The 19,322-nt window shown below is 40.6% G+C and overlaps 2 protein-coding genes and 3 non-coding genes across 6 annotated transcripts in view; 3 read left to right on the forward strand and 2 right to left on the reverse strand.

Moving 5' to 3' along the window:
• gigyf2 (GRB10 interacting GYF protein 2) overlaps nt 1-4,468 on the reverse strand; it is a 38,114-nt gene extending 33,646 nt beyond the window's left edge. Inside the window, exons 1-5 of one of the 2 annotated variants that reach the window (XM_061796969.1) lie at nt 4,341-4,468; nt 2,834-2,885; nt 2,511-2,673; nt 1,494-1,589; nt 796-895 (exon numbers count right to left, since the gene is read on the reverse strand). In XM_061796969.1, coding sequence (XP_061652953.1) covers nt 796-895; nt 1,494-1,589; nt 2,511-2,673; nt 2,834-2,871 — 397 coding nt within the window. In that variant the 5' untranslated portion in view covers nt 2,872-2,885; nt 4,341-4,468. Of the gene's footprint in view, nt 1-795; nt 896-1,493; nt 1,590-2,510; nt 2,674-2,833 lie in introns of both variants that reach the window. The other variant, XM_061796968.1, reaches the window with a different exon arrangement.
• A 704-nt stretch (nt 4,469-5,172) lies between these two features.
• Nucleotides 5,173-5,244, forward strand: trnap-agg (transfer RNA proline (anticodon AGG)). Its single transcript has one exon. It is a non-coding gene; the product is annotated as a tRNA-Pro (tRNA).
• Nucleotides 5,245-6,569: 1,325 nt separating this feature from the next.
• Nucleotides 6,570-6,641, reverse strand: trnaw-cca (transfer RNA tryptophan (anticodon CCA)). The gene has a single exon. It is a non-coding gene; the product is annotated as a tRNA-Trp (tRNA).
• Nucleotides 6,642-7,526: 885 nt separating this feature from the next.
• Nucleotides 7,527-7,598, forward strand: trnad-guc (transfer RNA aspartic acid (anticodon GUC)). The gene has a single exon. It is a non-coding gene; the product is annotated as a tRNA-Asp (tRNA).
• An 874-nt stretch (nt 7,599-8,472) lies between these two features.
• On the forward strand, nt 8,473-13,748 carry LOC133489294 (complement factor H-related protein 1-like). Its single transcript, XM_061798228.1, has 9 exons — nt 8,473-8,801; nt 9,337-9,516; nt 11,032-11,223; nt 11,556-11,627; nt 12,466-12,510; nt 12,600-12,761; nt 12,842-13,012; nt 13,136-13,161; nt 13,248-13,748. The coding sequence occupies exons 1-9, from the start codon at nt 8,546-8,548 to the stop codon at nt 13,257-13,259; spliced, it is 1,116 nt and encodes a 371-aa protein (XP_061654212.1). The 5' UTR covers nt 8,473-8,545; the 3' UTR covers nt 13,260-13,748.
• Nucleotides 13,749-19,322: the final 5,574 nt, after the last annotated feature.

Here is a 19,322-nt window from a genome sequence, read left to right on the forward strand (position 1 = left end):
CGCCCCTGCTTATTTCAGCAAGACAATGCCAAACCACATTCTGCACGTGTTACAACAGTGTGGCTTCGTAGTAAAAGAGTGCTGGTACTAGATGCCTGCCTGCAGTCCAGACCTGTCTCCCATTGAAAATGTGTGGCGCATTATGAAGCGTAAAATACGACAACGGAGACCCCGGACTGTTGAACAGCTGAAGCTGTACATCAAGCATGAATGGGAAAGAATTCCACCTCCAAAGCTTCAACAATTAGTGTCTTCAGTTCCCAAGCGTTTATTGAATGTTGTTAAAGAAAAGGTGATGTAACACAGTGGTAAACATGACCATGTTCCTGCTTTTTTGAAACATGTTGCAGCCATAAAATTCTAAGTTAATGATTATTTGCTAAAAACAATAAAGTTTATCAGTTTGAACATTAAATATTGTCTTTGTCGTGTATTCAATTAAATATGGGTTGAACATAATTTGCAAATCATTGTATTCTGTTTTTATTTATGTTTAACACAATTTCATTGGAATTGGGGATGTATGTCAATGGCCAATCCCTGAATGCCCCCTAGAGGTCATTGATGTTTTAATTTTTGTCTAAAATGCTACACAATACTTTAAGATCCTCAGTACACAAGTATATACAATAAATAAATACAATAAATGAACAAGTCATTTAAATAGACACATTGCTCCATCTTGTGATTGGATCGGTTATCGTTTTTTCACACTTGCTGATCGGTGATCGGCCCCAAAAATCCTGATCGTGTAAAGCCTACATAAAACTAGAAAGGAAATTAAAAAGCACTTACCTCTGCCCCTTGAGGTACTTCGGCCCCGAGGTGCCCCCACTACTGGACCGGGTCCTCGCCGGAGTACAACAGCACTATTTACAGTCATGGAAAAATTTCTCTGCAAACAAAGACAAAAGGGGCATGGACATCAGATATTTATAATGCAACTCTTATACATTATCACTGTCCTGAACTGTTTAGATTTCATTCAGCAGCAATGAAATATACTGCAGTTTTACAGTAAAGTAGGTCCTAGTAACACACCAACTGTCCTGACAGATTCACTGTATGTTTGTTTTCACATTTTTAATTTGACTTGTAAGGAATGTCCATGTCCAAATGTAATACTGGCTGCCTTTGAGAAACTGATTTTTAATAAAGCTCTCAGCTTGTAACAAAAAGAATGGGGGACATGTAGTTCATACATGCACTGAAGGAGCTCAAACAGAACGTAATAAAAGATTCTTTGATTGGCTGGGTTAGCAACACAGTTTTAACAGCACATGCGTTGTTAAAAGGTCAGTGGATACACAAGCTTGTCATCTGACAATATTTGCTCATTAAGCATGTAACAGAAAGAAACTGAAAATGGGTTGAGCTGCCAAATGGCATGATGTCGCCATGGAGTGAAATTGGAGGTTGTGAATGAGATGAGTGATTTCTGCTTCACCCCCCCCCCTTTGAAAATGGACAAATTTCATGACAGGCAGGCCTACCTGTTCTTCCTCTGTAAAAGAAACAAGTGCAAGAGGCGGCAAGGGCTCCTCTTGCAATATGGGCAGGAACTCCTTATCATGCAAGTCTATAGGGATCTGGCAGAAGAAAAAAGAGATCAACATAAAACACCAGAGGTACAAACAATTATTTCCAGTGAAGCGCCACTATATAGTGGGTCATTGTTGATGCTTGTGAGTAAAGTTGTATTCTCTGTTTGTATGTTTTGCTTGAAGTTCTCGTTTGAATATTGAAAATTACTGTGCCATGTATGCTCATTGCTGTTAGCCCGTTTATGGCATTTTGCATTACATGCTAGGATTACGCGAGCTGATTAAACTATGTTTAATTCTGGTTTGCTCTCTGTGTCAACTTGAAGGTGAGATACTTTGCCTCATATCTGGAAAACTGTGCGAGCGTGATTGTTTTTGTTTCCTCAAAGCTAGGACCGCACTTTCTCGTTTGCTACTCCAAAATTGTGGAATGAGCTGCCCCTGAACCACAGACAAACCAATTTGCTTCCTCTTTTTATATCCTCTCTTAATTTGTTCCCCCCTCCGGCTTTTACCTCAGTTTGAATGGTTGATTTATTTATTTTTTTGTTATTGTTATATTGTTTTCTGCTATTATTGAAATTGGTGTTTTTACCTTTATTTTATATTGGTCTTATATCCCTGATATTTTTTTGTATCGTTGCATGTGTTGCTCCTTGCTGTTCTTGTTTTCTTTATGTTATGCTTTGTTAAGCCTTTTGGTCAACTGTGTTGTTACAAAAGCGCTCTATAAAATAAAGTTGTATTTCTATTTCTTGACGTAAAATTGAGAATTGAGAAAAAGTGTGATATAATTACTTTAAGTGTGTTTAAATTGTGGGGGAGATGTTAAAATATTTTTAAAATGTATATGGTCTCTCTATACAAATAACAAATTTGCACCTCTCGTGGTTGGATCTGGAACGCATCCGATAAATGGACATTCAGTGTATTCAAAGTGTGATCCGCTGAGGATGTCACGTTTACCTTGTTGTCTTTTACATAAAGTGCTAACATTTCTTCTCTTCCGTAACGATAGTCTGCAAGTTTGTACTTTGGCAATGCGGGCGAGAGAGGTGGTGAAGCAACACTGCTACTGCCGTTTCCTCCGCTGCCGCCGCCTCTTCCACCTCCAGACAGGGCACGGAGCCTGCAGGGAGCCAAAAGGTTAGTGAATAAATGACTGTAAAGCTGGAGGCGGCACGTCGGAACATGTCTGGAAAGGGAGCATGAGTTGGGGGGCCTCCACATTGAAAACTAATTTCACAACAGACAAATCACCCATAGTAAGTCTGGATGTACTACTTTACCATTCTGGTCCAAAGTTAAGTGTCTGGGTCTCGGCCATTCTTCCTTGAAGGTCTATGAATGTGTATAAAAAAAAAATCATTAAAAAAAATATTAGTCAATCACACGCTTTGTCACTGCTTTGTAAGATTTCAAGATTTCACCCGTTGTTCTCACAGTTAAGATGTACAGTAACATGTTGTATCGCACTCAACCAATTTTGTTTCATTTGGAAAGAAATTTTGTCAGCTGATTTAATATGTCCCTGCCCCCCACGACAGAGCCCATCCCACTGACTGACTCACACACAAGTGTACAATTTCAATGTGCTAAAGCTATTTTAGCTCTTGGAGTGTGGCTGACTATGTCAGACACCTGTAAATGACATGGGAAGTATAGCCTTAACTTCAAGTACAAGTAGGAATGTGATGAAGCCATGCGAGATTGGTCGTCATTTAGCTTTTTGTGTCCACCTAACTTGTCACATTCAGGACAAGTTAAATGAGCCACAAATGGAAGTGGGGCGACAGTCGCCTCCCAACTCCACTCACCATATGGGAAGCCAGGATAAGCCACGTGTAAGTTGTAACTTAACGCAATGAATCGTTTCGAAAGGGGACAAACATAACACTAGTTGGCACTGTGACGACAATTTTGGAATTTATTTGGACACACCCGCTGTCCAGTCATGGTTGCACACATTTAAACAAGTGTTACGCTACACCATGAATGACCGCTCAATAAAGAGCAAAGTTGTTGGGACCATAAAATGCACCAGTGACACGTTTGTGAAACTACCAGACTGGAGGGGCCATAAAAATGCTGGTAACTTAGTCCCACCGTGTCATGCGTAAAAGCTATTCGGTGCTTTTGCGTAGTGTAAAATCACAACCACGCTGAAATGACTTCACCAATTGAATGGCTCATTGAAATCTTTCACGTTAACAACATTAACACTCGACAGCCCGTCAGACAGTAGGAACATTGCTAAACGTGTTCGTAAAGTAGCCCCCTGATGTGTTACGACGTATTATTTCGATGATGTTGAGAGTAGTTGTAGGTTTTGGGGAGAGACTTTGATGCCACACCGCAGCTAACTCTAGTTAGCAAAGCTAAAAAAAAAAAAATGCTAACTGCAGTTGACCAAGTGCACGGCGTTCAGTCTGAGCGGAAGATATTCAAGCAGACGCGGTGTTGAACACACGTAACCACACGCTTATCCACCGTACACGCTCTCATATATCGACGATTATAACAAAAATAGTCGCGGTATTGCCACCACGGCACAAGTTGATCCTCGAAATACCCAAGCACTTGTGGCTAGCATGCTAACAGGTTAGCTCACTAGCTTGCTTTTTTTTTTTTTTTTTTTTTTTTTTTTTTTTTTAAGACAGAGGCCTCCAGGAGTAAACACGGAGGAGGCTTCGTAACAGTCTCCCAACAAAATCAAGCCCAGCTCGGCTCGACGTGGCACTTGACTTTCAGCCGTCTCGTACTGGTTGGTAGGGCGTTTAACTTTGGCTGTCTTACCTCTGCTTGGATATGACAGCGTAAGGTTTGGAATTCCAGTTGAGTGTGTGTAACTCTTTCTTTCGTTCTCTCTCTCTCGCCCCTCCTCTCTTCCACAAGATGACTGCGTACGGGGAACTCACCGAAGTCTGGACACCCTCTGAACTCACCGTACTTGCTCCGCATTGGGTAAATCCACGTCACATGGTTTACGGACACCATGTTGTCTCTCATCCCGGTATGGCGGGGGTGCTGGATCCTGGAGGCGGCGTACACCCTGAACTGATCGCCAGCCAATCGCAGGGCACATATAAACAAACAAACAAATATATATATATATATATATATATATAATATATATATATTATATATAATATATAATATATATAATATATATATATATTATATATATATATATATATATATATATATATATATATATATATATATATATATATATATATATATAGGTTTCTGTGGAAAATAACCCTTACATATAAACTGTAATCAATTGTGTTGCATTGGATTGCATAGGGACGTTGTGTCCAGCTGGGTAACAATATGGCGCCTGCGCATGTCACTGTCCAGGCTCTTCGACGGCTTTGGGAGTCACATGACCACAGATAAAACCCGTACATGGTGGAAAAGAAAATGTGCTGACTACACGCGTGTGGACAATCTCGCCTCATTTATCACAACATAGCAACTGTTATCGCGTGAGATAAAGTTGACAAGTCTGGACAGTTAGCGTGGAGGCTAGGTAATTGCTAAATTCCTAAAATTAGTATCACCTTAAATTTCTGTGTTTTAGTAATGTTAAAAAAAACAACCGGGTCAGGTAACTGTGGTAATTGGCTCGTTGGTCTAGGGGTATGATTCTCGCTTAGGGTGCGAGAGGTCCCGGGTTCAAATCCCGGACGAGCCCAACTTTTCTTTCTACCCTTTCTTATTGTTTCTCACGCGATATAGTCCGTATGTTTTAATTTGGTGTGAAATTGATATTCAACTGATTACAATTAAAAGTAACAGAGATAGCTACCCGTGAAGAAGTGATGGGAAAGTACGGTATCTAGGAAAGGAACTTGGAGGGACAGATGGTGGTAGAATTTGCAACAAGGATGCAAATGGCTGTAATGAAAACTTTTTTACAGAAGAGGCACGAACATAGGGTGACCTACAAGAGCGGAGGTAGCAGCACGCAGGTGGATTACATCTTGTGCAGACGATGTAATCTGAAGGAGGTTACCAACTGTAAGGTAGTGGTAGGGGAGAGTGTGGCTAGACAGCATAGGATGGTGGTGTGTAAAATGACTGGGTGGAGGACTTTAAATACTTGGGGTCAACAATCCAGAGCAATGGCGAGTGTGGTCACGAAGTGAAGAAACGGGTCCAAGGAGGTTGGAACAGGTGGAGGAAGGTGTCAGGTGTACTATGTGACAGAAGAGTCTCTGCTAGGATGAAGGGCAAAGTTTATAAAACAGTGGTGAGGCCAGCCATGATGTACGGATTAGAGACAGTGGCACTGAAGAGACAACAGGAAGCAGAGCTGGAGGTGGCGGAAATGAAGATGTTGAGGTTCGCTCTCGGAGTGACCAGGTTGGATAAAATTAGAAATGAGCTCATCAGAGGGACAGTCAAGGTTCGTTGTTTTGGAGACAAAGTTAGAGAGAGCAGACTTCGATGGTTTGGACACGTCCAGAGGAGAAATAGTGAGTATATTGGTAGAAGGATGATGAGGATGGAGCTGCCAGGCAAGAGAGCTCGAGGAAGACCAAAGAGAAGGTTGATGGATGTTGTGAGGGAAGACATGATGGCAGTTGGTGTTCGAGAGGAGAATGCAGGAGATAGGCTTACATGGAAAAGGATGACGCGCTGTGGCGACCCCTAACGGGACAAGCCGAAAGGAAAAGAAGAACAAGAAGAAGAATAGCTACCCTTGACTTCCACATGGCGGCGTTGTATGGATTGCTACGTAAATCGGAAAGCGCCGTAGTCTGTCATCATCACCCGACGCTAATGCAGTGCTCAAGTTATAACTACAATAAATAGTTGGTTGAAAATAACGTCTAGGACATAAATATGAAAAATCTAATGAAAAACCGTACGTAGGGGGTTAAAGTCTTCTTGTGCCGCGTTACAACGTATTCCTACATCGCTGCGCAAACTAGTGCATTGTTTCTAATCTTACTGCGTAGCCACCGTATCAATTATTTACCCCCCCACCAAAAAAATAAAAAAATACATACGACTTGACCCCGACGTGATTTGAACACGCAACCTTCTGATCTGGAGTCAGACGCGCTACCGTTGCGCCACGAGGTCTTAGCTTATCGCTGTAAATCATTTTCAATTTATATCTTTGAAGCGGAGAGCAGTTTTTTCGTTAATTTTCTGTCATAGTTCATGCATTTATTATTCCTCGTGTACATTGCAAGACATTGGTCGGTTTGTATTGCCGTTACAGTTGCACGTTCTGTACACTGGATGGCAGTAGTCGTTGACCAGTTCTCGTCTGTAAGTGTTGCGTTCGCACCTAGCAGAGAGGCTCAAATTAATTGAGAGAAGATTATGTATATATAATCTGCATGCTTTATAATTAAGAAACAACAGTCAATATTATGAAACGCTTACCTTATTGGTGTCGTCAAATGGTGCTCTGTCCTGGGTTGTTGTACACATCTAGATGTAAATACCATGAAATAAAAGACGGAATTCTGAACTTTTGTCTCATATTCATCTTTTGATCTGAAACCCAAATGTCTTCAGTATACAACAAAAACGAAGGAACTGACCTTTCCGTTCGAATACATTTGGAGGGGACTGTATATATTATACATTTGAATGTATTTATTGTCGCATATAATAATAATTTATATTTGTATTGGTACTACTACCTTCTCATATTTTGTAATTGTCATTTGTATGTTTTTAAATTGATGTTTGCTTGTTTCAGTTCCTGAGACTGTTTTTTTTGTTAGTTATTTTATTTTATTTTTCATATTGGGGGCTTCTTTTCTACACAGCGTGCACAGGTGCTTCAGAGATCTGTCAGGAACAGCCAAATGGATGCCGAAGATAGACAAATAATGAGCAGAGGACTAAAAAGGCCATATGAAATCATCCCGCGCATTCTTAAAATGTTCATATTGCGTACTTTACAGAAGGGGTAGAAATCTAATATGCATAAGCAGGTAACCAACTACCACTTCCTCGTTAGTATAGTGGACAGTATCTCCGCCTGTCACGCGGAAGACCGGGGTTCGATTCCCCGACGGGGAGTTAGCTTTTTTTTTTTTTAATTCCTCTCATGAGACCAGAGACTATCAAATCGTTTTAGAATCGATTCCTCTTTTGATTATTGATGGAAGAATCAAATAGTAATTTCCAGTTTCCTCCCACACTCCAAAAACATGCATGGGAGGTTAATTGAAGACTCTAAATTGACAGCGAATGTGAATGTGAATCGTTGTTTGTTTATCTTTACACGTATATATATATATATATATATATATATATATATATATATATATATATATATATATAATACTGACATGCATTTTTATTCTTATTTATGAGAAATGGACTCCAAGCCTCAAACTGCATATGTTGGTACTGCGTGTATGGTATTAATTTGGTGTACAGGATTTGAGACCGCTAAAAGGTTAGCTATCGCCATTAGGATTAGCGCACTAGCGATTACCATTTTAGGTCACAAGAACGCTATCTACCATTCAGCTCACTCATACTTATCATGTTATATATACATTACACATCCCAACAGTGTCTTTATTTACTGTACTTAATTTGTCCTGATCTGTCTCTGATCACTGATGGCTGGAAAGCTACAGAATTTCGAAAACTGCAGTCTGGACACATGCATAGATTTATTTAAAAAAATAATTCTGTGAGAGGGGGGATGGGGGGGGGGGGCATAAAAACACTGGGTCTCTTTGTCAATTCAACCCTCTGTTCACATGTCCTCTTTTGTTCAATGAATAATTGGTTAAAATTCCTATATACGCTTAATGTGACTCAAGTACAGAGAGCCTGTTTGTACATTTCTGTTTTGACTTGAGTAAGAGTTTGATGACAAGTTACTCAGTAATGTTTGCTATTTCTTCATCTCCAAGCTGATATGGGGAAGGTCAAACCTGAAATTATTTACTGACCACTGACCACAACCCGACTGACAGCATTAGAAATACTTCTTTTTTTTTTTTCCTATCATGGTGCCACTGGGAATGTTGAAGTATATTGGATGGATTTTCCTGATTTGGTTGTGTGGAGAACATGTTTTAGCAAGGCGTACCTGTCGTGCGCCCACTCTGAATGGGGGTTATGTTGTTCCTCAGCAAGACACATACTCGCATGGAACCGTTTTTTCCTATGCATGTGAAGCTGGACTCAAGCCGGCAGTGGAGGGCTGGTGGGCAACAACGACATGCCAGGATGGTAAATGGTCCACTCAACCACAATGTATTGGTAAGTGGCGGACTTGTGGAATACCAGGGATGGGAAAATGTTTGTGTTCAAGGGTCGCATTTGATTGTTTTTTCTATGAGACAGATGGGCCTAGTTATAAATTGGAAAAAAAAAAAAGAAATTGAAATGTGTATATAAAATGTAAAAAAAAAAATCATTTATTGTGTTAATAAAAGAATTCATGATAATTTATTATTTAGCGTATAATTAATTAAACAATTATAACAACACAGATATATACAAATAATAAAAATAGAGAATTGTTTATTTTTAATTCACTCCATTTTAAAATTTTACTATTTACATTGATGACAGTATACTGTATGTAATACAACTTTATTCTCATAGTACTACATTATTATTAGTATTTTAAATATAGGAATTTGTTGTGCACATGTCAAACAGGAAGGCCAGCAGAAAAGCAGATTATTCACCATCTTATTTTTATTCATTTATTTTGGACAAATGTATGCTTCTCAAAACCTGAGGTCTAAAGTTTTTTTTGTTTTTGTTTTGTTTTGGTTTTGTTCCTCAGATGTCAACAATTGCATCCCACCTACTATCCCTCATGCAAAATTCACTTCAAGCTTGGTGGGTTGGTATGAAAACAGCTACGTGATAAGGATAAAATGTGATGCCGAATATACATTCAAAGAGTTGGATGCTACAGCGCAGTGTGTCAATGGAACATGGCTCTCTGTACCAAGCTGTGAGCGTAAGTCTATCCCATTCTTTAGGATCTTGTCATATTATTCATATTATATGGGTGAAACGGTGAAGGTACTTGTAAAAAAATCAATCTACTTTAGCAATTTTTTTGTCGCATTGGTTTTATCTGGATGATGAAACAGCCACGCTTAAAAGCCCTATTTTCTAAAAGTTACTGATGATTTAAAATTACAGCCATTCATATAAAATGCAAGCCTTATTGACAGAGCTAATGGTCATGGCCCACTAAAATACACTTGTATAACGGTAGAGACAAACAGCTTCATAACAATCACGTGAGATGCACAATTTACTGTTTCCCTTCAAACTCTGCGGACCCAAGCACATTAATTATCCTAACTACCCATTCAACCCATTACACTCTTTTGTCTTTATACAATCGTAATAATGGGAAGGACGTGCATTACTTCTGAGACTTTCACAAATTCATACATATTCACAGAGGTGGGTAGCGTAGCCAAATGTTGTACTCAAGTAAGAGTAGTGTTACCTTAGAATAATATGACTCAAGTAAAAGTAAAAAGTAGTCCTCCAAATATTTACTTGAGCAATAGTAAGAAAGTACTCAGTCAAATCCTACTCAAGAGTAACTCATGAGTAACTTCTGATTTAAAAAAAATAAAATAAAAAACAAAAACCAGAGCATGAACATCAAATACAATTAAAAAATAATAATATATGGGAATCCACACACACCTGCCACTATTTCAATTTTAAAGTGCCCAAAAACTAACAACACATGCATTACGGAAACATTAGTTGCTTTATTTACTTAAATGACTTCATGAAGAAGCTGTTTGCTGTGTGTGTGTGTTTGTGTGCGAGAGAGAGAGAAAGAGCGAGAGAGAGAGAGACAACTGCAACTTACAGAAATTGTTTTCTCAAGTTAGAAGTGGGCTGAAATGTCAAAGTTTGGGCAGTCACAATTTAAGCCTACGCTGCATGACAGAACTGTTGCTTTTCGGAGTCGGTAAAGTAAACACATGCACAGCTGTACCCCCCCCCACCCCCCCTGAAATGAGTCACTTTAATTGGCCCACGAAAGGTTTGTGTGCAGACATGTGACTGCCTTGTGCCGTCTGATTGGTGAATTGGAGTTCAATGACACGAGTGATCCCGTTGGATTGGCCGCAAAGGCGCAATATGCGGTAGTCGATGCTGAAGTCTAAAAATAGATCGCGCGTGCGCTAATGGATAAATAAAAGTAGCAAGCGACATGGCGATCATTGTAACGGAGTAAAAGTATTGATTCTTCTTCAAATAAATATTCAAGAAGTATGGTTCATTCAAAGTACTCTCACAAGTACAATGTCAGAAATAATACCATTTATTTTGTTGTCTGCTGTTATGTGAATCCAAAATGGCCCAATAATTCAAATACTTGTATCAGTAAAATTGCTTTTTAAAAGGAAATTCAGTGGGCCATGTCTTTACCGTAATTGATCAAATGATATGAAAATGAACTATATACTGTACATATTTATTGGGCTTGTTTTTACAGGAAGTAGCCAGGCATGTGATGAGCCCCCCAAAATTCCCCACGCTGTAATCATAAATCAGCACCCTCACCAGGATGTGTATGCTTCTGATACTGAAATACTGTACGAATGTCAAGATGGATATAATGTAGAGGGACAACTCAAAAAGTCCATCTTTTGCATCGGTGGAAACTGGTCAGCAGCCCCGGCCTGCAGTAAGTAGAATAAAGTATATTTGCTGTTTGTTTTCAGGCCAGTAATTGTACTCAACCACCATTCGCCATTGATGCAACCAAGTAATAGCTTTGTGTTCACCTAAACAGGCATATATTTCACACTGGTAAGTAAATTTGGAAGTAATTCAAGATGAGATCATTATTTCAGTAATATATACTTTTTGAGACATTGTTTGGTGCCGTGCCGTGACATCTTTTTAACGTAAAATAAGTGCCTTGGCTCAATAAAGGTTGGGAAATACTGGAATAGATGTACCATAAACGTCCATCTTTGCTCAAATTGAGATTTTTTGTTTTTTCATTTCCCACAGTCAAACAAATAAAGCCAATTCTTGGTGGCTCCACAACATCTGCTGGCAGTGAGACAAGGCCTGAAAGTGGAGGTATAGACATGGACAAAATTGTTGGTACCCTTTGTTAAAGGGGGGGAACAATGGACAAAACACTGAGCGGCACGGTGAGCGACTGGTTAGAGCATCTACCTCACAGTTCTGCGGACCAGGGTTCAATCCCCGGCCCCGCCTGCGTGGAGTTTGCATGTTCTCCCCTGTGCCTGCGTAGGTTTTCTCCAGGCACTACGGTTTCCTCCCACATCCAAAAAACATGCATGGTAGGTAAATTGATGACTCTAAATTGCCCCCAGGTGCGAATGGTTGTTTTGTTTGTATGTGCCCTGCGGTTACAAATCAATACTATTTGTCTATCTGAGGGTCATCTGCTATTTTTAAGCATTACTAACCAATTTAAAGTGTTGAAAATAGCTTGAGAACAAATCTATTAACTTTCTAGAACGCTTGAACTGTCTGAGAAGTGTTGTAAAACTTAACCTCTTCCCTCACTCTGCGGGAGATGTCCGGCATTATGTCACCTCAAGACAGTATGGATATTTTTTGTTATTTTAAGACAATAATGAGTGCCAATTTTTTGGTTGGATACATTTGAGTATGCCTGTTTTGTTTAAAATGGATAGCTGTAAGGCTTCAGTGCAGAAGGAAGTGGTCAGCCACGAAGACAAATTGCATTCAGATTAATTTCCGCCTATTACACTGCTTCGTCAGCTTATCGTTTTATTTATTGCATCACTGATGGGTCGAAGACCTTTGAAAAAGGGTTTGGGAACATGATGTAACAAGTCGTTTTGCTTTTGTAAAGTATGCAAAACAAAGAAGTCTGACAAAAAATGAAATGGGTCACTCATGGTGAATTTATTACATTTTGCAGGATCTTCAACCAGCACTGGTTCAACCGATCCACAAGATACTACAGGTAGATATTTATTCATTCGATGATTTTTTATCAGCTTAGGTGGTAAAATTTAAACATCTTGAGAGCATCTTTCTATTTTGCCACTTTAGTTGACCAATGTGGAACGACTCCCATTGTCCAGGGTGGTGAGATTGTGGTAAGGGATCTCATGTTTTTGAAATATCAATGTGCCAGTTTCTACAAACAAGTGGGTCCGGAGAAAGTGTTCTGCTACAGTAATGGCCAGTGGTCCACCACGCCCACCTGCAAAGGTAAAAAAACAAACCCACTGGGACAGCCGACTTTTATACAGGGGATGTGGGTAAACCTATTCGTTGCTTCTTGTGTACAGCTACCTACTGTTCTGTGGACACCGATCAATACCCCCAGTTAAAATATGATGGAGTTAAATATATAAACAATGGTGAGACGGTGACACTGGAATGTGTGAAACTGGACCACTGGCTGACAGATCATTATTCGGAGGGGCGGTGCAATAACGGAAGACTTACATTGGGGATATGTAAGTATCATTTTGAAATTATTTGCTGTAAATTCATTCACATGCCAGACTAGTAATCAACAAAATGAATGAATGTACCAGACAAAAACTTCAGTTATTCATGTGCTATTATGATTGTTTCAGGTTGTAACTGGTGGGAAAGGAAGTTTGTAAGTGAAACTTTTTTTTTTGCATTTTGCTGTTAAGTTTTGCTCTTGTATATTCTACTGATTCAACCCTCTGCCTTTATCGTCAGAATTCGTGCTGAAACGTCAGGATTGAAGATGCTTCTTACAAGCCAGTCTAACACGGGGACAGTCTAAAACGCTTAACATCGCTTTACATACGAAAACCACTATAATCGTGATTCAAATGTGTGTGGACATCTCTACTGAGGCCCACTTCCACCGCTGAAAATATTACAATGATTGCTCCAATATTTTGGATTTTATGGACATTAACCATTTTCCTCTCCATAAAAAAAAGCTTAACGTTCTTTAAAGAGGAAAACGCTTAATAGCCATATAAAATCTGTCATATTGGGGTGATTATTAGAATATTTTCAAAGGTGGCATAAGTAGAGATGTCCGCATAAATTTTGGTGAAGATTAATTCCAGTTTTCTGACATGAAGCAACGTTAAGTATGTTTACACTTACGTTAAGCGTTTCAGACAGTCTGTTTTATTGAGAGCTTTATGAAAAACATGGTGTAATGTTTGATGGACTGCAGTGAATAAAAACTTGGTACATAAAGCAGTGATCGTTTTGTGGTGCTTTTGTGATTTGAGCAATCATCCAATGTCTATAATGCTGTAGGCTCCAATCTGAAGCACATTAGACAATTATACATTTTTTCTAAAAACTGCGTGTGAATGCTGAAGAGCAGAGACTGAACTGAAATGTTCTGGAATTAACTGAATTGTTGAACTGTAAAATGTGAGACTTGAATCGGTCGAGAAATGTGGGAGGAGCTAAATATGTAAAATACTTCTTAACTTGGTAAGTTTATTGTTAAATGTGGGAGATTTACAATTGCTTCATTTATGTCCTAAATGAGTTGAACACTTTGAAGTTGGGCGACATGATGCAGAGGGTCAGAGTACGCAACCGGAAGGGACACAACAACAACATGTTGTTGTTGTCTTGTCATGGTTGTCAACAACATGTTGTTGTTGTGTCCCTGGGAAAGACACTTAATCCACATTGCCCATGAATGAATGTGGTCGGAGGGGCCGTAGGCGCAGAATGGTAGCCACGCTTCTGTCCGATTGCCCCAGGGCATCTTTAGCTTACCGCCACCAGGGGGTGTGACTGACTTGTGAATGAATAATGTGTGAAATGTGTCTTTGAGTGCTTCGTAAACCGCTACATAAGTCCAACATATTATTATTATTACAAATGTTTTTTTTCTTGGGTTCAGAAATGTGGAAGGAGTAGAATGAAAAAAGTGGGAAGAATCATAATAAAAAAATATATTTTTGGAGTGCAGTGAATACATCAATCCCAGATATTACCACTTGTTTGTTCATTCAACGGCGGCCGACTGGTTCGAGCGTCAGCCTCACAGTTCTGAGGACCCGAGTTCAATCCCCGTTCCCGCCTGTGTGTAGTTTGCATGTTCTCCCCGTGCCTGCGTGGGTTTTCTCCGGGCACTCCGGTTTCCTCCCACATCCCAAAAACATGCATTAATTGGAGACTCTAAATTGCCTGTAGGTGTGACTGTGAGTGCGCATGGTTGTCTGTTTGTATGTGCCCTGCGATTGGCTGGCAACCAGTTTAGGGTGTACCTCGCCTCCTGCCCGATGACAGCTGGGATAGGCTCCAGCACGCCCGCGACCCTAGTGAGGAGAAGCGGCTCAGAAAATGGATGGATGGATGGATGTTCATTCAACACTAAGTATTAGAGAGCGTCACCATTGTTTCAGATTTTGAAGATGAACTCGTTCACTGTTCTAAACAAGTGAGACAAAAAGTGCATGAATTTTGCTAAGTATGGGCTAAATTCAAATAAGAGTAAGAATTATAAACATGTTATTCATAAGAATTTATCTGCAAATACCTTGGCACATTAACTTAGAAGTTCAACTCGTTCTGTGACCAAGTTCGTAAATTAATCTTATACTGGATCAATTTTACCGATTGAAATAAATTGGGCCGGCATGGTGGAAGACTGGTTAGCACATCTGCCTCACAGTTCTGGGGACCGGGGTTCAAATCCTGGCCCTGCCTATGTGCATGTTCTCCCCATGCCTGGGTGGGTTTTCTCCGGGCACTCCGGTTTCCTCCCACATCCCAAAAACATGCGTGGTAGGTTGATTGAAGACTCTAAATTGCCCGTAGTTGTGAATGTGAGTGCGTATGGTTGGTTGTTTCTATGTGCCCTGCGATTGGCTGGCGACCAGTTCAGGGTGTACCCTGTCTCTCACCCGAAGATAGCTGGGATAGGCTCCAGCAGCCTACGACCCTAGTGAGGAGAAGCGGTAAAGAAAATAGATGCATGAAATAAATTGAAATACCATTTGAAATCCATTTGAGTCTACCAAAAAACACCCCATTTTTTTCATGTTTTAAATGAAGAAAAACAGCATTGCATTGTAACAAAACATAAAAAGAATGTCACGGAAAACAACGGTTTCATAAAGTCTAATTACACCGAAAGTCACAAACACACACTGCGGTATTCGTATGTTGACGTGTGCCTTTAAGAGGCATGGCCAAGTGAGTAATGGTGATTGGCCATTTATCACGCAGTTAGTTCAGTGTGAGCGTCTTCTCCATGCTCCTTGTGAGTGTTTTCATTTTGTATTTGTGTTTGTGATTCAAATGTTGGCTCACAATAGTCACTGACAGAAGTCTTGTCGTATAACGACAGTAATTTTAAATGGCATATAACTTTTTTAAAAATAATAATTCAATTGTTACAGCAAATGGTTCATTTTAAGGTCACATGCTTTTACATTAATAGCTGGGTGTAAAATGAAATAATCAAAACGTGTCCTGATGTTCACAGCTTGGTGAAGCCTATGTTTGTTTTTTCCAGGACAAAAGTTTTCTCATGTGTAGAAATTATCCAACCACTCACAGATTAGAGCTTCACTTCTGTCAAACACTGTAACTGGCACATTCCCAGTGCATAAAAATAATCCACACACACCAGACCTTCATGTGAAGTGCAATTTGACCTCTCACAACATGCCAAAGATTCAACCACACACCAAAGTCCTGATCATCAAAAGTCTGAAGACCAAGACTGCTGCTGAGGTGGCATGCAGACATCTTTAATATATCCAAACATCAAGTGGAGAGGATGAGAAAAAGATCTGAAGAAACTGGTGATGTCCATGACAAGCCCAGGTCAGGGAGACCCCATAAGACAAGTGTTCGAGAGGAGCGTTTGTTGCATCGACAGTCCAGGGCCAATCCTTTTTGTAATTACAGCAGAGCTACAGAAGAACTCACCAGGAACCCGTGTATCTCCAAGAACCGTTGGATGAATTCTGTCACGCAGTGGTCTCCATCGACAAATCAGTGTTCACAAACTAGCTTTAAACAAAAGACAACAAAAATATCATCTAATATATTTACCAAGGGCGGCACGGTGGGCGACTGGTTAGAGCAACTGCCTCACAGTTCTGAGGACTGGGGTTCAATCCCCCGCCCCGCCTGTGTGGAGTTTGCTTGTTCTCCTCGTGCCTGCGTGGGTTTTCTCCGGGCACTCCGGTTTCCTCCCGCATCCCAAAAACATGCGTGGTAGGTTAGTTGACAACTCTAAATTGCCCGTAAGTGTGAATGTGAGTGCGAATGGTTTCTTGTTTGTATGTGCCCTGCGATTGGCTGGCAACCAGTTTAGGGTGTACCCCGCCTCCTGCCCGATGATAGCTGGGATAGGCTCCAGCACGCCCGCGACCCTAGTGAGGAGAAGCGGCTCAGAAAATGGATGGATGGATGGATATTTACCAAGGCCCACAGCCTGCAGAAAGGATGGAGAGTGGAAAAGTGGCAAAAGATTGATCTTTCTGTTGAGTCATCTGCATCCCAATCACTGCAAATACTGCAGAAGACCTCTTGGATCACGCATGGACCTAAGATTCATGCAGAAAACAGTCAAGTTTGGTGGTGGAAAAAAATCATTGTCTGGGGTTACATCCAGTACAGGGGCGCGCAAGAGATGTGCAGAGTAGATGGCAACATCGACACCCTGAAGTATCAAGAAATTCTTGCTGCCCATTACATTCCAAACCACGAGAGAGGGCAAATTCTTCAGCCAGATGGCACTCCTTCTCAATCTTCAGTCTCCATAGCAAAATTCCTGAAAGCCAAGAAGGTGAAGGTGTTCCGGAATTGGCCAGCCCAGTCACCAGATGAACATTTTGTAGCATATCTGGGGTAAGGATGAAGCAGGAGGCTTGCGAGATGAAACCAAAGAATCATGATGAACTCCATCAAAAGACTGCTTTCTTTGCCATTCCACAAGACTTTATCGATGTTATTCGAGTCATTGTCGACACGTATGTATACAGTCCTCCAAGCTCAGGGGAGTCATAGCAAGTTAGTTAGAACTCTCAGTGTCATGAGGCACAGATAGGCTGCAATTGTGGTTTCTGTGACCTGCAGGTTTTTACGGGAGCAGGTGATTGGTCCACTGCCCAACCCCAGCACCTAGTATTCCTTGGTGGTCCCCCATCCAAGTACTAACCAGGACCGACCCTGCTTAACTTCCGAGATCGGACACACCCAGGGTACCGCGGGGGATCAGGTGAGTCATACACGATATTATTTGTTATAAAACACATAACCTTATTTTCTACTGTTATTGAAGCATGCTTTTGTATTCAAATGTACATTATTTCGGTGTATGACAAGATTTTTGTCCAAGCGTAATCTGACCTGTATGACCTAATTAGTCATTTCTAATTTCTTGTGTAAAATGTGTATTCCCCTCCCCCCCAAAAAACTGTCCAAAGTCAATAGTGCGCATTATACATATGTATAGGGGGAAATGGAAAAAAAAACTTTCACATTTTATAAATCCATGCCGCCATCTAGTGGTTATAAAAAAGCTGTACACTTGCATTCCAAAATGCCACCGCCACCTAGAGGTTATGAGAAAGATGTACACTTTTATTCCAATATGCCACCGCAACCTAATGGTTATAAAAAAGGTGTAGCCTACACTTTCATTCCAATATGCCACCACCACCTAGTGGTTATAAAAAAACTGTAGCCGACACTTTCATTCCAATATGACAGGGGTACGTATGACTTCATATATGTACAATTGTCCTCATAGGTTTACATACCGGAAGAATTTGTGAAATATATATTTTTTAATATGACTGAACAACAACCATCATTATTATTATTTTTTATGTTTTGTGTAATGATCATCATTTTCTGAAATACTTGACCGTTTAATTTGAATCCCATTAAAATAAAATGTGTTTTGCCTGGTCCATGTTTTCTTTAAAGAATTGTACCCATCTTACAAATTCTGCCTGGGTAATCAAATATATGAGCACAACTGTGTGTTTTCTAATTTACCAAATAAAAATAGGGCTGTGAATTTCAAAATAAGCGCAAGTAAATTTAAAAAAGTATTACGTGTTCAAATAAAGTGCTTAACTTCAGAATGATACAAGCGACGAACCCCCCAAGCTGAGAACAATAGTACACTAGCCAACGACTTGAATACCTTCTACTGCAGATTTGAAAAGGACAGTTTCACACTCCACACCCATCCAGCCGGACCCCCGACCACAATCACACCTCTGACTTCTGCATTAATCATCCATGAACAGGATCTTCAAACAACAAAAGATTAACAAAGCGGCAGGCCCAGACCATGTGTCCCCATCCTCCCTCAAAGTCTGCGCGGACCAGCTCGCTCCAGTCTTCACACAGATATTCAATAGATCGCTGGAACTGTGCGAAGAACCATCCTGTTTCAAACGCTCCACCATCATTCCAGTCCCCAAGAAACCTGCAATCTCGGGTCTAAATGACTACAGGCCTGTCGCTTTGACATCTGTGGTCATGAAGTCCTTTGAACGTCTCGTGCTGGACCACCTCAAGAGTGTCACAGGTACCCTGCTGGACCCCCTAAAGTTTGCCTACCAAGCGAACAGGCCTGCGGATGATGCAGTCAACATTGGACTGCACTTCATCCTAGAACACCTCGACAGTGCATGGACCTACGCGAGGATCCTGTTCGTGGACTTCAGCTCAGCGTTCAACACCATCATCCCTGAAGTCCTTTCATCCAAGCTTCTCCAGCTCAGCGTCTCACCTGCCATCTGCCAGTGGATTTACAGCTTTCTGACGGGCAGGACA

This window comes from Phyllopteryx taeniolatus, chromosome 14 (genome assembly GCF_024500385.1).
Source record: "Phyllopteryx taeniolatus isolate TA_2022b chromosome 14, UOR_Ptae_1.2, whole genome shotgun sequence".
Classification (NCBI taxonomy): domain Eukaryota; kingdom Metazoa; phylum Chordata; class Actinopteri; order Syngnathiformes; family Syngnathidae; genus Phyllopteryx; species Phyllopteryx taeniolatus.

Coding starts and splice junctions, on each gene's coding strand:
- LOC133489294 (XM_061798228.1), top strand. CDS start 8,546: ATGGTGCCACTGGGAATGTTGAAGTATATTGGATGGATTTTCCTGATT. Junction 11,224..11,555: donor GTCAGCAGCCCCGGCCTGCA/GTAAGTAGAATA, acceptor CATTTCCCACAG/TCAAACAAATAAAGCCAATT. Junction 12,762..12,841: donor CACCACGCCCACCTGCAAAG/GTAAAAAAACAA, acceptor TCTTGTGTACAG/CTACCTACTGTTCTGTGGAC.